Genomic DNA, 19468 nt, shown 5'->3' on the forward strand with positions numbered 1-19468 from the left:
ATAACAGTCCAAGCTGGAGTTGACAGCACCTGGACTTGCTCTCTCAAATACAGACACTGAGTGAGAACTTATATGAAGTTATACAATCTGCCCCGAAAGCTGGAACAATTTGAGTAAAGTTTACATTAGTCAGCCTGCTGCAAAGTGTTTCCTGGCATAAAATACATCAACTCCCCAAAATTACGAGGACCCCCCTTGACTCTGCTTTAAAAGAAGTGAAACAAACCTTCATTATACGACCAGAGGGGTAAAATGTAACATCTGGCACAACAATGGAGCAAAAATTGGAGCAGTAAATCCAATGCTTTGCAATAAAACAAATTTATTAAGTGATTCACCTATGTCTATAGACTCAGCTACTGACAAAAATTTATTGGGAACATCGCTCCTGAATGGATTGATTCTTAGAGCTGCCGTCCCAAATGTTCTTTTAGTCTCTGATCTTTGTGGTTACCATTGTCGAGCAATGTATCAACACATTTGAGGGAAAAATATCCTCTCACCCGTGAGAGTCTCTGTGCTCCAGAAGCAAACAGGTTCGTCAAATCACAAAGGGCAGTTAGGAAGATGAGAGCACTTTGCGGAATAATAATAATAATCCTTGCATTTGATATAGTGCCTTATCCTGTCTTCGAGACATCTCAAAGCACTTCACAGTAAAACGTATTGTAAAGTGAATTGACCATGTATTTTGTGAGTGACCGATCACAGGATAAGTTTCTTATGGTTAACTAAGAGTGTAGATCCTTGTGTTGCCATTGATCTGAATGTATGCCTCCTCCTATCCCCCTTTTATCTGCTACTCCCACTCTATCCTTCTCTCCCACCACCCTCCCCACCTTCTCTCTCTCCTGGACCCCACCATTACCTCCCTTTGCTCCAGACTGGGCATCCTCTGCCAGGCCCATTATGGCTCCCGGCGTTGGTTGTCCGAGAGCAGCCACCCGAACTCCTCATGGCTCACTCTCTCCGCACTAACTGCCTCCCAAAGACAAACACACCTTCCTCCTGCCTCATCCATACACTCTCCAGTGATTCCATCCCACTAGTTGAAGCCTCCCCTCCTGGCTACACCTTCTACCACATCCCCCCGCCCAAACCAACATGATGATGGGGTGGCCCTCATCTCCAAAGCTTCCCTCAGTCTATTCCCCTATTCCTCTGGCTGCTTCTCCACATTTGAGCACCTCACCCTCTACTATCCCTCCTCTCTCTTACTCAAAATTCTCCTGGTTTACTGCCCCCCCCCCAAAACTCCTTACTTTCCGATATCTCCGCTCTCCTCGCCTCCCTGTCCCTCTGCTCAGAACACCTGCTCATAATCGGCAACTTCAACCTGCACCTAAACTCCCCTTGCACCACATCCTCAGGCTTCACTGCCCTCCTCTTCTCCCTAAACCTCACCGTCCACATCAACTCGCTAACCCACAACTGTGGCCACCCCCTCGACCTCGTCACCACACATGGCCTTGACATTGCCGACCTGTGCATCACAGATATTGCCATCTCGGACCACTTACTCATCTCCTTCTCCTCTCGCATCACTCTCCTCTATCAAGCCCTCAACCGTACTTTTCCGCCCATGGGAAAGGTTTCCCCCCGAGACCCTCACAAAAGCCCTCTCATCCTCAGATCTCTATCCCTCTGGCCTTCCACCCGCAGCAACCCTGAAGCAGCCGTCAAGCTGCTCCATGGTCGCCTCTCCTCCACCTTCAACTCCCTCGACCCCCGAAAACCAGGACCGTCTCCCCCTGGTACAACAGCCATCTCCGCTCCCTAAATCCCAAACCCGGCTGCTCGAGCGCAGGTGGCAGAAAACCAGCCTCACAGTTCACCACCAGCTGTTGCTTGAGCATCTTTACACCCATCGCCACTACCTGTCGCAAGCCACAACTGCGCACTACTAAAACATCATACTGGAGGCCAACAATAACTCCAAAATCCTATTCACCACCTCTTCCATGCGCCCCCTCAAGCCCCTCAATCATCACTTCTAACGCCAAGTGCGAAGAGGTCATGGACTTCCTTACCTCTAAAATTGACAACATCCGTCTGGCAGTTTCAGCCTTCTGCCCCGAGTCACCTACCACCACCCCCGTTCCATCTCCCTCACCTCATACCACGGCCCCTATCCTACATTCATTTGACGCCATCTCTCCTTCCTCCCTCTCATCCACCATCACCACAATGAAACCAACCACCTGCTACCTTGATCCCCTCCCCACCCGACTGCTAATTACCCAGATCCCCCTCCTCTGTCCACTGCTGGCAGACACTATTGACTAGTCTCTCTCCTCAGGATCAGTCCCACTCCCCCTCAAAACCACTCCCCTCCTTAAAAAATCTACCCTCGATCCCGCCTACCTTGCCACTACCACCCTATCTCAAACCTGCCCTTCCTTGCCAAAGCTCTGGAATGCGTGGTTGGCAACAAACTTCATGCACATCTCTCCCTCCACACACTACTCGAACCCCTCCAGTCCGTTTTTTGCTCTACCAACAGTACAGCGACAGCGCCCATGAAGGTCATAAACGATATCCTCGTTATCTGTGACCAGTGCTCCCTCTGCCTCCTCATCCTCCTGGAGCTCTCCTCCGCTTACGACACTGTTAAACATACCATCCTCCTCCACCGCCTGTCCTCCATCATCCACCTCAGTGGGATGGCACTCACTTGGTTCGAGTCCTACCTTACAAACCGCCAACACTACATTTCATCGAGAGCTGGATGAGTGCAAATTTCCTGCAGTTAAATGTCAACGAGATGGAAGCCATACTCTTTGGCTCCCGTTGACGTCTTCTTTCCCACGGTTCCGACTTCATCAACCTACCTGACCTGTCCTTAACACTCTCTGAACCCGTGCGCAACTTAGGCATCAGGTTCAATGCACAGTTATCCTTCCTCCCCCACATCTGGTCCCTGACCAGCACTACTTTGTTCCACCTCCGCCACATTGCCCATCTCCGACAATACCTCACCCCAAAAGCTGACGAACCACTTGTCCATGCCTTTATCACCTCTCGGCTGCACTACTCTAACCCCCTCCTCGCCGATCTCCCCTCCTCCACTATTCACAAAATTCAGCTCATTCAAAACTCCGCCGCCCGCATTCTCACCCACACCAAACTTCATAAGCCTATTACACCAGTCCTTGCCACACTCCACTGGCTCCCTGTTGCAGAGCAGATCGACTTCCAGATCCTCACTCCAGTGTTTAAATCCCTCCATTCCTTGGAACCCTCCTATCTCTCTAACCTCCTCTCTCCCCACAGCAGTATCCGCTGCCTCCGCTCTACTGAGTCCAGCCTCCTCCGTGTCCCCCGAATCCTCTGCTCCACCATCGGCAGCCCTGCCTTCAGCCCTGAAACTTTCGCTTTCGAATTCCCTCCCTCGACTCCTTCGCCTCACCCCCTCCTTCCCCATCTTCAGGTCACTGCTGAAGACCTTCCTCTTCAATCGCACCTACAGTCACCTTCACCCTCCCCCTGGTTCGGCTACAGGTTCCGCCATCATTAAGTGTTCTGAGACGCTGCCCGGCGTGGAGGGTGCTATATACATGCAAGTTGTTGTTGTTATGCATTATTTTCAGAGATCAACAGTCAATGACTACGTGAGAGCCAGAGGTGGCAAGCTAAGTAATAATAGGTAAACAGAGGTGTGTGGAGTAAGAAAACTTGCTCAAGGTTTCGCCCCACCCGGGAATTGAACCGGAATCATCTCACTTGTAAGGCAAGCATGCTAACCACCACACAATGGACTCCACAAATGTAAACAAATGGCTTTACCAAATCATTATTAGAAGAATGCGGGGGGCTAAGACCCCAGCGATGATGTGGCTTTCTAACTCCCGACGAGAAAACAAGTCGTTAGACGACAAGATATTTCACCATTGCCAAAAAAAACAGCAGATCTTCCAAGTTAATTTTAGAGCACTCAGCGGCCAAAAAAACAATGTTGGTTTGTGGGGCCTCTCAGCAGTAACTGCAGCTGGAGTGTAACAAGTGATAAATAGCAATTCTCTTTCCACAGAAACACCATCTGTGCTCGCTACTTGAGTGTCGATGCACGTAGCCAGGTTTTTATTGGGATGGATACCAATTGGCTGACCGTCCCTACTTGCAAACCATTCGCAGACTCAGCTCCCTGCATCCGCCTCTGCACCACTCTCACTCTCATTCACTCGTTCTTTATCAAGTGCTACAAAGGCAAGCCGATGGAGGTGAAAAACTCTTGTTGGGAGAACAGCGGCATAATTATGCAGGTAATCCATTTCCTCTGGGAACAACCTCCTCCACACAAACCCATGCACCTTCAGACAACTCATATGGACTTGGCTACAAAATGCTCTCATTTGAGACAATGCAAGATCCCCTTTCGCTCTGCCCTTTCCTGGGCAAATGCTTATTCAACTCCAGTGTCTAACTTGTGGTTCATTGTTCACTTAAGCGCTCTGGGATGCTATATAAATGCAAGTTGTTGTTGTTGGAAATGTTCCCAGCACCCTTCATCACAGAGTGCTGGGAGGCAATAATACTAATAATTCTTGCATTTGATATAATGCCTTATCATGTCGTTGAGGCATATCAAAGCACTTCACAGAATATACAGTAAAGTGAATTGACTATGTATTTTGTGCATGAAATGTGGCAGCCAATTGTGCACAGCAGTGTCCCACAAACAGTCATGGATTGAGTGACCAAATTTTTTTTTAAGCGAATATTGTTCCCGGACAAGTGATCCGCCAATCAACTAACAATCGGGATCCTACTTACTGCTAGGTGAACAGAGGCGTTTGGAGTAACGAAACTTGCCCAACGTTTCACCCTGCCGGGAATCGAACCCAGCCAGGCAATTCCTCTTTATAATGAGTGTTCCTGGCAAAATGCTCCAGGGAATCCCCCACAAATGTCAAATAAAACAGAAGAAATGGATTTACTGCCTCCAGATATCCACCCACCTATGTCAAAAATCCCATTAGAAGAAAGAAAATGTGCGGTTAGTTCCATTCGCATAAAGTGGGGCAAGGATCCCGTCAACCCTGCAAATCTGAAAGTGTGAAGAAATAAAACGCCTCTAGTGAAAGCTCAACTCAGTCATACCAGTCAGCTGTCCATTCGTTACGAACATAAGAATTTCTAGACAAAAGAAGACTAAGGTCCATTCAGTTTGCCTTCCACCATCCAGGCAACTATGTTGCATACATGTCAAACATACATATTTACTGTATCCCACAATATTATTCCTTAAAGAAATCTATCTAATTTGCTTTTGAAAGAATCAACACTTTCTGCTTCCACCATTTCCAAAGAGATCCTGTTCCAATTCATTTACCACTCGCAGACTGAAATATTGGTTTCCGCAGATTCGTTTTGAATTTACAATTTTGAATTTCATTTTGAATCCAATCGCAGTTCCCCAGATTAAACATAAAATGTGACGGTACTTTTGTTGATTCATTGACCCTCTAGCATTGCGGATGGTCGCTGTGATAATGTGCTCCTGAGATGCATATTAAGCACTGACTGTGGAATTGCTAGCTGTTGAATGCTTCCCCTCAAATGGAAATAAAAGTGTTTGGATTAATTAAACACTGGGGCAAATACAACAGTATGCATTTATATAGTGCCACGGAGTGCTGCCAACACTTTACAATTTACATTTATATAACACCTTTCACACGGAAGACAGGAGGATGTCTCAAAGTGCTTGACATTGCTGTATGGGCACTCGAGCTGGTAGTGGGAGACAAAGAGATCAGGGAAGGGTAAGATGAGGTATATTTTGAGGCAAGTCTTGAACAAGGGGAGGGAGCAAGCAATTCAGTGGATCTCCAGTTTGCAGTTCCAGAGAGCTGGAGCAGAATGGTTAAAAGTCCACCTGCCGATTGGCGGCAAATTAATTGAACATTGGAAAATAGCTGTATTGGTCTTGGGTTTACACATGGTCACTTTGGGAATTGGACAAGGTAAAAGTTTCACCTTTGCTCTTTGGGCTTCTTCTGTAGAAACCTGTGGAAACACAGTGCTGTACGTCATTACTGATACATTTCCACAAGCAGATACACTCATTCATTATTAAAAGATAAGATTCAATCAATGTTCTGAATCACCAAATGCCACCGCACATGTATTATTACTAGTATAGATCTGTACAGGGTCACTAGAATGTCTGAATATTCAAACAAAGACTGCAAGTGAGAAAACTATTAGCCAGAGGGTCTGAGAAATGGCTCATGCTGTATTTAAAGTACTCAGAGATGTCAAGAGTTGTGGAAGGCAATGATGGATTCATATTGCATTCTCCATAGCAGTTTGAATTTGGTGGGAATTAAAAACAAACACCTGACATTGCACCTACAGACCTTTCCCTTTCACAGGTCAAAACTGACTTTTACTCGAAAGTCATCCTAGAGGCAAACAACAATCCAAAGACGCTGCTTTCAACTCCATCACCTCCTTTGTGCACCCCCTCAAGGCCCCTCCTTCGTCACGTCAAACGCCAAGTGCGAAGATGTCCTAGACTTCTTTGCCTCAAAAATTGAAAACATCCGCTTGGCTGTACCGTCCTCCCCTCCCAATGTGCCCTTCCACCCCACCCAGACCATCCACACCGCCTTCTCCCTCTGCCACGGCTCCTGCCACCACTACATCCTCCTTAGACCCCTTTGCCTCCATTTCTCCCTCCTCCCTTTCAACCACAATCACCCGGATGAAGTTCACCACCTGCTACTTTGATCCCCCTCCCCACCCAGCTGCTGGTCACTCAACTCCCTCTTCTCTCCCCCCTGCTGGCTGACCTGGTCAACCAGTCTCTCTCTGCAGGCTCTGTTCCACTCCCCCTGAAAACTGCTGTCATCATACTCCTCCTCAAAAAAACCCACCCTCGATCTCTCTAATCTCGCACACTACCACTCCATTATCAAGCTAAGACCGAAGTCTTCAAATGCATTGTTGCATTCCACTTCTCCATCCACTCCCTCCTTGAGCCCCTGCAGTCTGTTTTCATCCTACCCACAGCACAGAGACAGCGTTTGTCAAAGTCACAAATGACATCCTCTCTATCTGTGTCCAGGGCTCCCTCTGCCTCCTCATCATCCTGGATGTCTCTGCTGCATTCAACACAGTCGACCATGCCATCCTCCTCCATCAGCTCTCCTCCCTCATCTATCTTAGTGGACCGCACTCGCATGGTTTGAGTCCTACTTAACCAACCACCTCCATTTCATCTCAGCAAATGATTTCTCCTCCTGCCCCCATCCAGTCACCTGCAGAGTACCCCAGGACACCATCCTTGGCCCTCTTCTTTTCCTTATCTATATGCTCTCTCTGGGTGATGTGATCCGCAAACACGAAGTAAACTTCCACATATATGCGAATGACACACAAATCTACTTTGCTTCCTCCAGTACCAACTCCAGGTCATCCATGTTCTATCAGCTTGTCTGGCCGACTTCAAGGCCTGAAGGAGTGTAAACTTACTGCACCTGAATAGACAAGACAGAAGTCCTACTCCTTGGCTCCTGTCAATGTCTTCACTCCTGTTGATTTAAACTCCTCAACCTCCCTGGGCTCTCCCTCAGACTTATCGAACCAATGCTAGGCGACCGGTTCAACCCCCAGCTGTCCTTCCTTCCCCACATCCGGTCCCTGACCAGGACCGCCTTCTTCCACCTCTGCCACGTTGCCCACCTCCGCCCATACCTTACCCCAGATACAGCCGAAACCCTCGTGCATGCTCTTGTCACCTCCCGCTTGGATTACTCCAATGCACTCCTCAAGGTCTCCCAAACCATTCACAAGACCCAGCTCATTCAAAACTCTGACCAGGACCAAACTCCATACCCACATATCACCAGTTCTGGCCAGGCTCCACTGGCTCCCCATCATTAACGGATTGACTTCAAGATCCTCAAATTCGTGTTCAAATCCATTCACTCCCTGGCATCTCCTCACCTCTCCGACCTCTTCACTCCCCAATCCACCACCCGGCACTTCTGCTTGACTGGCACCGGCTTCCTGCTCGTCCCTCGCACTCTCCGCCCCACCATTGGATGTTGTGCTTAAGCCACTACGCCCCCAAACTCTGGAACGCTCTCCCTCAATCCCTCCACCTTGACCCCTCTCTCCCCTCTTTCAAGTCCCATCTGAAAACTTTCCTCTTTGACCATACTTACGGTCACCTCCCCCCTCCCCCTGGCTCGGAGTCAGGCTCCACCACTGTTAAACACTCTGAGACGCTACGCTGCATGGAAGGCGCTATATAAATGCAAGTTGTTGTTGTTACACCGCAATGAGGTATCCGATGTTTAATCTTATGTGAGAAACAGTCGGTCGTGCAACTGGCATTTGATAATGTTTAAATGCTTTTGTTGAAAGAGACTCACAAGGAGGATAGGCCTCCCACAGAAATACCACTTCCAGGCTTCACAAACAGAAAGAATACTCGCCTTGTCTTGTATACCATAACAGTGACAACAGCTCCAATGATGAGGGTGACACCACAGACATACGCAATAACATAAATCATTGCACCTGAAAAAAACAAATCATCAAATCAGTTAGCTTTATATGATATAAGTATATTGGTCAGCACATAGCACAGTACACAAATAAATATAGAGTGGATTTATATTGGATATCACAAGGCACAGTACATAAATCCTGTATACATATTGGCTGGCACATGACATACTCCTTGTTTAGCTGGTACTAACTGTCCCATTAGCGTGTTGACTTGCAAGAATGAGGACATGTCTACGGGGTGTATTTCTTAACAGATTTCTTGATTAAGAATACCTTAAGAAATCTACTGAGAAATTCAGCAACATTGACCTTTATATCTCGACGATTTTGTTGGTCATCTGCAAATCTCCCTGTTATTGCCAGGCATATCCCTGCAGAGTTGGTTCAGCCCAAGGGAGATTCAATTTAGGAGGATGCTCCAAGGCACTGATTATTGCTCTGGTGTGCAGAGGTGTTTGGAGTAAGAAAACTTGCCTAAGGTTTTTCCCTCCTTGAGAACCGAACCCAGGTCCTCTCGCTTATGAGGTGAGAGCTCTAAACACTATGCTACAGGACTGCACAGGATAAGGCTGTAAGCCTATGTGGAGTTCGCAACCCCAAGTTCAACCCTGGAAGCGAGAATGCTCCAAACTGAGCCAAGCTAATACCTATTGGAAAGCTTAGCTCCTGACTGGTAAAAGTCTGCTCACATACATATGCCATATCAGCGGAGCATCTATCAGAGGAGTTCTGGCTGACGTGCACTGATCACAGAGCCATAAGGACTCAGACAAAGCTGACAATATAACTCCAGTCTGCGTGCTCACAAATGTCCCATTAAATATTCTACAGTCACCTTTTGACCTCTTTCTAGATACCTTCAGGCAAACCAATCCATTTCAAGCTAGGTCATTTTCTAATGATAAGAATCAGTCAGGAAAATAATTATTTAAAGAGTAGTAAAAGTGACAGGAAGAAAAAATAATCAACAAAATCTTAGATTTAGAATAAAAACAAAGTACTGTGATTTATCTTGGCAATGCTTTTAATTACTGACAGCAAAGATTAGCCATTTTTCTTTGCCAATTTTTCCCCTACTATTCTTCCCTTCTCGTACTTCTCTTCTGAAGGTATTCTGACTCATTTTTCTCTCTTGAATTCAAGACCAAAAATAATAGTAATTATCCTTGTATTTGATATAGCACCTCATCACGTCTTCAAGATGTCCCAAAGCACTTCACAAGATAATAATACTAATCCTTGCATTTGCTATAACGCCTTATCACATGTTTGAGACGTCTCAAAGTGCTTGACAGAATATACTGCAAAGTGAATTGACTGTATATTTTGTGGGTGAAACACGGCAGCCAATTGCACACAGCAGTGTGCCACAAACAATCGTGGAGTGAGTGACCAAATTATTACTGTTTAAAAATCTTTTTTTTTTGTTGCAATTTCGTGTCCTGCATCGAGCCAGCGCTGCTCTATTTTTCATATAATTAATTCCTCACTCAACACTTCCTCTGCTCCTAAATCTCACTGTAGTTAAGATCCCACTGATGCTTAGACCATCTATTACCTTGTTCATTGCAAGCTCAGGTAGTAAGTGCTGGTAGAATGTCCGGTCACAGTGAGGCAAGGGAGAGATTGCTATGGGCTGCTTGCTATGGAGTGAGTTGAGTTCAGAGTTAGCAGACTTGCATGAAAACCCTAACCACCTGTTTTAACTTCTTCTGAAGCTCTGAGCACCAGCTTGGAATACTCAAATTTTCCATACTGCTTCCCATTAGATTTCCATGTGCACTTAATAATCTAAAATTGAGCTACAGGTGATGGCAGTAACAGACCCAGTTAAATTCTAAAAATCTGTTTTTGCCCTTGTTTTTTCTCCTCAGGCACATGTTACAGACAGTGTTGATTCACGCCCCTGTTAAAGTTCACTATTTTCCCTCTTGTTAGCCATGGAGGGAAAAGTTTCAGTTTCAGATGGTTCTCAGTTCAACCCCATTCCACAGTCTAGGCAGAGACTCCAGCAGCAACAACAGCAACAACAAATTGCATTTGTATAGTCCTTTTCACTTCAGAGGGACGTACCAAAGTGCTGGCCAATCAGGGATTTTCACCTGAGCTGGTGGTTGAGATCAGAAGGGCTGGAGGACAGGGAGTGTAGCGGTAGGAGGGTGACCAAAGGCGCGGTCAAAGAGGGAGGTTTTGAGATGGGTCTTGAAGGAGGCAAGGGAGTGGGCAAGGTGAAGGGACTGTGGGATACAGTTCCATTCAACAACAACAACTTGCATTTACATAGTGCCCTTCATGTGGGATAATGTCTCAGATCTTCACAGAGATGATGTCAGTTGCTGAGCAAAGAAGGAGGGGAAGATGACCATAGGCAAAGCCGAAGTGGTTGGATTTTAGGCAGGATTTAAGACAAATAGAGAAGTGGTCAGAGGAGCAGAGGGAGGGACTTCTAAAGGTTAGAGGTGTCATTGCAGAAAGTTTGGCCACCGATGGTGGGAGTGAGGATCTGGGGACATGCAACAGTGGATGGTGAAACTAGGGAGATCGGTGAGGATTATATTTGTAAAATCAGGTCAGCGTTCTTCCAAAAATGAAGGGAATCTCTCCCTTTGTCCTTGCTAACAAACCTCCAGACAATTCTCCAGAACTCTGATATAAACAAGCAGAGGTTCTAGATAGGCTCAAGGGACATACGATGACGGATACCTAGGGTCTTTGAAAGTCAAGGAAAGAGTGTTGCACTGACAAATAATATAAGGAAGTCAATGATGACTAGGAAGGTTCCAATGGATCAGAAATATGAAAATATAGTTCCCATATACAAGAAAGGTGACAGAACTAGACCGGACAAATAGAGACGCATTATCCAATTCCATAATTGGAAAACTGATGGAATCTATCATCAGACAAAAAACAGAAGATCATTTGAATATAAATATAATCTAATAAATGACAGCCAGCTTCAGAAAGTAACTGTTGAATCAAAGGAGACAGCAAAGGTCTTAAAAAGAGATCTTATCTGATCAACCTCAGCGATATTTTGGAGTGATATCCCAAAACTGACTGTGGGAAGCCATATGATGTAGCGTGCATAGACTTCCAAAAGATGTTTGACAAGGTATCACATGACAGATGTCTTCACCAACTGAAATAATTGAGTATCAAGGGCAAGACATGGACAACATTTCAAATTTGGTTGGAAGGAAGTAGACAGTCATTATTAGGGAATCTAGGTCAAAATGAGGTGACATATTAAGTGGAGTGCCTCAGGGGTCTGTACTGTGATGTTCCTTGTGTATATTAATAACTTGGATTCACAGATCTAGCTTAAGGTAATTAAATTTGCAGACGCACCAAGATCAGAGAACAGTTGAACCAAAGGAGACAGCAACGGTAATACAAAAAGAGCTTGATAGGGTATGCATATGAGCTGATGACTGGTAAATTAAATTCAATACAGATTAATGCAAAGCACTACATATAGGAAGTAAGCATAAGAAATGCAAGTACTCCATGGATTGGATAGACCTTGCCAAGAAGAAAGCTAAAAGAGGTCTAAGAGTATTCATTCACTCATTACTAACCATATCAAAACAGTATGAGGCAGTAATAGCCAAGACAAGCAGGATGCTGGGCTATACTGCCAAATCAACTGAGTTCAGATCCCAAGACGTCACACTCAAGCTTTATAGTGCTTTGGTCAGGCCACATCTAGAGTTCGTCCTCCCGACGTGAAATGCACTATGCAAATGTAATTATGTTGTTGTTGTTGTACTGCATACGGTCTGGATGCTGTGATATGGGTGGGGAGAGGGAGCTACCCAGAACCTAGATAGTGCAGAGGAGAGCAACAAGGATGCTCCCTCGTTTTAGAGTAATGAGCTATGAGCAATGACAAGACAAGCTAGGACTCTTCAGTCTTGAACGAAGACCTTGCAGAGGTATATAAGATTTCAAAAATGATTGAGACAGTAAACTTAGAAATAATCATTTAAGAAATTACTCTCATCCCCGTTCCTGATTTTCCTGTGAAGCGCTTTGAGATATCTCGAAGATGTGTTAAGGTGCTATATCAAATGCAAGGATTATTATTATTATAATGGATAATCACATTATAAAGATAGAGCAAAAAAAATTGTTGTTTTCATCTTTTCGATTAATCTGGTGCAGACTTTCTGAATTTATTATACTGAGACACAGTTGACAATAGCTATTGTAATTCCAGGCACAGATTTCTAGATTCAGGGCCAGCAACCCTTATGAGCTGCTCTTGTGGAAGCCAATAAGATTTGGAACCGCAGGAACAAAAGATGCTTTTCTTTTCTTTCCAGCATATTTCCAAAACAACTACAATATTGGCTTTCCAGAACACAGATGTATTGACAGTGATAGGGTATGCCTAACTATCCCTGTAGATTTATAATTTATTAGGTTCTCCAGTCAGTTTCACTCACTTGGCCCCACCAACACAACTCAGATGTGATAGGAATAATAATAATAATAATCCTTGTTTTCATATAATACCTTATCACATGGTTGAGATAACAAAACAACATCAACTTGCATTTATATAGCGCCCTTCATGCGGGTCAGTGTCTCGGAGTGCTTAGATTACTCAAAGTGATTCAGAGGACTTACTATAATGTGCGGTGACTGTATATTTTGTCGGCAAATTCAGCAGCCAATTTGCACAAAGCAATATAATAATTGGAAAACAAAAGAACTAGGAATTGCTGGGCTTGATTCAAAAGATTGTTGGTTCAAAATTTCGCAGTCGGGCTTTGAATTTAGATAATCTAAGATAACACTCCAATACTGTGCTGGGGGAGCGTTGCATTATCAGAGGTGCCATCCTATGGGAGTATTCAAATAGCAGAGAGAGATTTTTCCAGTGTCCTGGCCAACAATCCCCCAGATAAAATTTGTCATTCACATCATAGCCATATGTGAGACATTGCTGTGTACAAATTGACTGCCACATTCGGCTAAAAAATACACAGTAACAGCACTTTTACAGTAAATTCTGAGAAGTGCTTAGAGATGTTCTCTCGATGCAAAAGGCGCTATTGAAATGCAAGGATTATTTTACTATTAAAAATACCCCAGCCCTTTTGCACATCACAGCTCTCTGTAGTTCAAAATGTTGGCTGGAGTTGCAAAGAATCTAATTTGAGCTTTGCCATTATGCCAATTACTCATTGCGCAACATTAAAATTGGTTAGTGTATATCTCTGGGTGTCTGTTTGCATTTATCCAGACTGGAGATAAACAAGCCATGAAATTCAGGAATTTATAAGATGTACAAATGCTGAGATTCAGGTCTGTGGCTTTGGCTTGAGATTCAGATGCAGTTTGGGATGGTCAGATCCAAATAGCTCAGGGACCTGATTCTCATGATCTAGATTTTGATTGAGTGGCACTGAGCCAATTGAGGAAATGTGGTTAGGATTAGAATTTGGCATAAATATGCTTGTATCTTGACCTTTATCTGCTCATCTGTAATGCAATTGGAGGGACATCTCAAAGCGCATCACAGGATTTACTGTAAATTCTAGCATCTGTGTATTTTGTAGGTGAATTTTTAATGGTTTATGGCGTCATCCTGCCCGATTATTGGGATCTCCCACTCGCTTCACCAACTCAGACCTGCTGCACATTGCTCTGTCCCACCAATAAAGGCTGAAATTTCAGTCACTAGAACTCTCTCTCCAAATCTCTCTGCCTTGCTCCCTCCCTATTTGCTCTCGGAACCCTCTTGAGGACCTATCTCATTGAATCATCTCTAAGACACTGCAAGTCAAAGCCCTAATGGTTAGGGTGATCCTAGCTGGACAACTAGTGGAAAGCTTTCGAGACTAGGCTCTCAATGACAAGTTTTGGAGTTTCGGCTGGTTAAACTCCAGCAGTACCCCAATGTACACTCTGGCATCCCCCAAGCTCTTGCCAATCTGCGCCTACTAATCCCCAGGATTAGGTAAACAGGGTGCACCTCTCCAGAAACAGAGTGTGCATCCCATTTCAGACCAAGAAATTTCCATATGTACGTAACATAAATATAATTCTCAGGCTGACAAAAAAAAACTTTGTACTTTTGGTCATCTCCCTCTATCCTCTCGCCATCTCCATTGCTGCTTGGCTTCCCTTTCTATTTTTAGAAAGCGCTTTGAGATGTTAATCTATGGGAAAACCTCAAGATAGTCTAAGCTGTTGCTGCACGGGCCAAAGCTGTGGTCATTAGGATTTTAGATTGTGGTACTTATTTCGCAAGCGCTCTCTGTGAAGTGAGTAAAGATGAGGACTCAAATAAATTTTCATTTGATGTCAGCACGATTGAAATCATTGCTTTCAGCCAGGTTTTATCTGCGCTCTATCTCTGAGCTGAGCTGACAAGTCTGCCAAATTGCACGGTGACCCCTGAAGTCCTCTTTTAAAATGGAAATTCATTATCACCTCGGTGATATTGATTGTCATTTGGATTTGTGAGGTGTGACAATCAATGAGAGATAATATCTAGTAGCTAGAAAAGGCCACGGCTGTGTATTGGTGTAATTAATCTCTCAGGTTTGATGTGCCCGGCATTTGTGTTTTTTCTGAGAGTTGAATCCACGTACTGTCTAATGTGGACGGTGACCTTGTTGCAATGAGCTCTTCCTCCAGCGTGCCCTTCTCTGTTTCCATATGTGGGACTGAAGCCTGATCTGTATCTAGAAGATAAAGGTTATATGGTGAATGTTAATGATCAAACGGGTGTTTACATATTTATATATACTCATCTATATCCCCTTGTGTTGTGTGGTATATTACTTGGCTGGTTTGTAATGCCCCTTACCACAGGTTAAAAGCACGGCTACACTTACTGTGATACAGAAACCAGCCACAAAGGCAAAGATGCACGCAATTACTAAATCATGCAATCCTGCTTAAGATCCCTTGACCTTGATATTATAATAATAATCCTTACATTTGGTATAGCACCTTCAATTTAGACATATCAATGCACTTCACAGGATATACTGTAAAATGCAATGACTGGTTTTGGTGGACATACTTATAATAATAATCCTTGCATTTGATACAATGCTATTCGGGTCAGGAGGATGTCTCAAAGTGCTTCACATGATATACTGATAAGTGTATTGACTGTAATTTGCAGGTAAATGCAACAACCAATTTGCACACAGCAAGGTCCCACAAATACCCAAGATGTGAATGATCAATTATATCGAGACGATACAAGCTATCTGTTGCCAGAACTTTCCTTTGTTACAGTAAATGATCATTGAAGTGTCACTTACTGAAACACAGTTCACGGTTTAGCATATGTTGGTACACCTCGCATAAGGATTGCTCTTCTTTCCGAACCCCACTGCAGGTACATTCCATCTGAAGAAGAGTGCCACGGGTATCTACGTAGGCTGTTTTACACTCATCAGAGGCAGAACAGGTTAATCCTCTCCAGCTTATCTCTGAAAGGCAGTCCTTATCATGGTGGCATATTCTTCTCACTCGTTCCCAACACTTAGCTTGAAAGACTTCATATCTTGTCCTGGGGAGAAATTATATCATATCATTTTCAGTGCAATGGAATAAAATGCAAATTTACATTCATGTATTGCCTTTCTTGTCGGAAGGACATTCCAAAGCACTTAGCAATATTGGCTAGCCACCAAAGATGGGGGTGGGAGCTGAGGGTGGTGCGGAGGGAAAAGATGAACAAAATCACAGCAAAAGAGGCATGTCTTGAGACGGACCTTAAAGAAAATTCTTTAACTGAAGCTTCAAAGACAATATCACCCACAAAACACACAGTAATTACACATCATAGCATATCCTCTGAAGCCCCTGTGAAGTCTTCTAGACTTCATCCTTGCATCATGTTGACAATCATAGGTTTTGACTGGGTTGGCTATCCCAACAAACTATTTACCATTATCTCCAACCATGTTTGAAACTTCTCAAAAATAACTCATTTTACCTTTTAACTGTTTGGTTTGGCACATGTATTACCAGTAGCCAAATACAGCTGAAATAGTGGTGAATAAAACTGTTTTATGTTTGGCTATTCTTGCATTGTGTAAAAAAATGTTTTCTACATGAAAGGAGTTATATCAACTATAAAGATTATTAATACATCTTCATCGGCTTGACCCTTTCGTGAAGATGTGGCACCAGAAAGATCAGTGAACATTCCTTCAAAGTTGTTTTGTGGCATCTCACACTCAGATAGGGGTGAGGGAATAGACCATTTAAGTTTAACTACTTTATGCAGAAGGTGGTTGAAAACAACAACTTGCATTTATATAGCACCTTTCACAGTAAATCCTGCGAAGCGCTTTGAGACGTCTCGACAACGTGAAAAGCACTATATCAAATGCAAGGATTATTATTATTGTCATATAGTGCCCTTTACATGGGTAGTGTCTCAGAGCACTTGAAGGTTAACATATCAGTTTGCCAAGGGAGAGATGAATGGGAGAGTGTGGGTGAATTGTATCCCTGTGATCATGAGAATAGAACTATTTAGATGGACCTTCGGAGGTCTTTTCCAGTCATAGAAACAAAGGAATATAGAAACAGGAGTAAGCCATTCAACCCCTCCATCCTGTTCCACCATTCTGTTAGATCATGGCTGATCTGTACCTCAATTCTACTGACCTGCCATTCTCCATATCCCTTGATATCCTTACCTAACAAATATCTGTCAACCTCAGACTTGAAAATTATTCCTGACCAAGCATCCACAGTCTTTGGGAGAGAATTCCAGATTTCTGCAACCCTTTGTGTGAAAAGTTCTGTATATTCATAAGTTCCTGTGTAAAGGTCATCTTAATGCTCTCCTTGAGAACATTAACCTCTCCTTACTCATCTGCTTTACTTGTCTCTGCTTCCCTGGAAATAATAACCTTTACATTTGATATAATGCCTTTCATATCAGTTGATGCCTGAAAGTTCTCCACAGGATTCCCTGTATAGTGTCTATATATTTTGTAGGCTAACACAATAGACAATTTGCACAGCAAATGTCCATCAAATAACCTTGAAGTGAATGACTCATGTTATCTGGAGAATTGTTGGCCAAGACACTGAGAAATTCCCTTCACTTTTCAGATATTGCAATTAGATCTTTAACACCCATCTAAGTAGGCAGTCAGCACATTGGTATACCATCTCCTCTGAAGAATGTCACATCCTCTGAACAATGTAGCACTCCCCAACATTGCACCAGACTGTCAGTCTAGACTGAGTTCTAACTCCCGACATTGGACTTGAATCCACAATCTTCTGACTCAGATGTGAACGTGCTACCAACTGAACTAGGCTGGCACCTAAATAGTTCTGACAAGTGGGAAGTAAGAAACTTGATGACAAATCACAAGAAGGGATCAACATACATTTATCTGCAGAACAATTTCCCTACTGATGATTATTTTAATGCTACGGAAACCAAAATTACAGCAGCGGCCTCTTGACACTGGATCTCAATAACAATCCTTGTATTGGACATAGTGTCTATAATGTTGAACTATCTCAAAGCACTTCATAGAACTTATTGTTAATGACTCATGTTAATGACAGTATATTGTAGGCAAACACAGCAGTTAATTAATGACCAGCAATACCCCTCAAGCCAGCCACAACAACAACAACAAAATGACATTTATAGACCGCCTTTCACATCGGGAGGACGTTGGACAGTCAGGGGCCGTGACCCAAGCATGGGGAAGAGGTGCAGTAGCGGTGAGGGAAAGGAGAGAGGTGGGAGGGCGACCGAAGGCACAATCGAAGAGAAGGGTCTTGAGACCGGCTTTGAAGAAGGCAAGGGAGGAAGCGAGGTGAAGGGACCGTGGGATGGAGTTCCAGAGTGTTGGAGCAAAGAGGCTGAAAGCCCGGCCACCGATGGTAGGGCGGATCGGGCAGGAGGCATGGAGCAGGCCGGAGCCCGCTGAACGGAGGGATGGGCAGGTTGGTAGGGAGTCAGCAGGTCAGAGAGGTAGGATGGCCCTGAAAGTGAGGACGAGGATCTTGAACTCAATCCTCTGAGGGATGGGGAGCCAGTGGAGTCAGGCGAGGGTGGGAGTGATGGGGTCACGCAGCCTGGTGCGTGAGAGTACATGAGCTGCAGTGCCACAAGCTGAATGATCAATTATTTGAAGAATTGTTGTTAGGGACACCAGATGCAATTCTTTTCTCTTCAAATAGTACCCTGGGGTCTTTAACATGCACCTGAATAGATAAACTGGACCTCAGCTTAATGCCTCAACCAAAGTAGCTTAAGGCACCTCTGAGAATGCAGTGCTCCCCCAGCACTGCAGTGAAGTATTGGCCTAGAATATGATCATTGTGAAGTTGGACAGTTGTGATTGGTAGGGTAAGCTCTACGATTGGATCTGCGCCTTCCTCAGAGGACACACACACAGAGTCTTGATAACTGGACCTTTATGCTCTTATCATAACATCAGAGCAGGAGCCTCTCAGGAAGAATACCTGGGCTCACTTTGGTCTTTGCTTCATAAATGACCTGTTGGAAGCCACCATGGTGCAGACAGTGCCTAGCTCTACCCCTACTACCCACCCCTACATCCTCAGTAAAATCATGTGTTTTTATATGTTCTTCTGCAATCCCCTTACTTTAGAAGCTACTGTAAGTAATGTAATATATCATCAGCAACAGAATCAAATTATCATCAACAAACAAATCAACAACAACAAATCAAAATCAAATCAAATCATAACCGTTTGCCAGGTGGTCAATGGTGCACAATAGGCCATTTAATAAATCCCTGACCATGTGTATGTATATTTTACAACCCCCTCGTTGTCTCCCATAATTCAGGGTTAAACAATACTTGCAGGAAAATGGATATCAGAGGGGCTTTCAGCATTGTATCTTTGCTGGAAAATTAGTTTCTGTCCAAGAAGATTTATTTGTTATAAAAGCTTCAGAGAA

The 19468-nt window shown here is 44.1% G+C and overlaps 1 protein-coding gene across 1 annotated transcript in view; it reads right to left on the reverse strand.

The window, feature by feature from the left end:
* gfral (GDNF family receptor alpha like) overlaps window positions 1–19468 on the reverse strand; it is a 41076-nt gene that overhangs the window by 1996 nt on the left and 19612 nt on the right. The window contains exons 7-10 of the mRNA XM_042332757.1: window positions 15816–16066; window positions 15132–15224; window positions 8462–8532; window positions 1790–1877 (exon numbers count right to left, since the gene is read on the reverse strand). Of these exons, the coding sequence (XP_042188691.1) occupies window positions 1790–1877; window positions 8462–8532; window positions 15132–15224; window positions 15816–16066 (503 nt within the window). The remainder of the gene's footprint in view (window positions 1–1789; window positions 1878–8461; window positions 8533–15131; window positions 15225–15815; window positions 16067–19468) is intronic.

Source organism: Callorhinchus milii, unplaced genomic scaffold (genome assembly GCF_018977255.1).
Source record: "Callorhinchus milii isolate IMCB2004 unplaced genomic scaffold, IMCB_Cmil_1.0 Scaffold3, whole genome shotgun sequence".
In the NCBI taxonomy this organism is placed as follows: Eukaryota; Metazoa; Chordata; class Chondrichthyes; order Chimaeriformes; family Callorhinchidae; genus Callorhinchus; species Callorhinchus milii.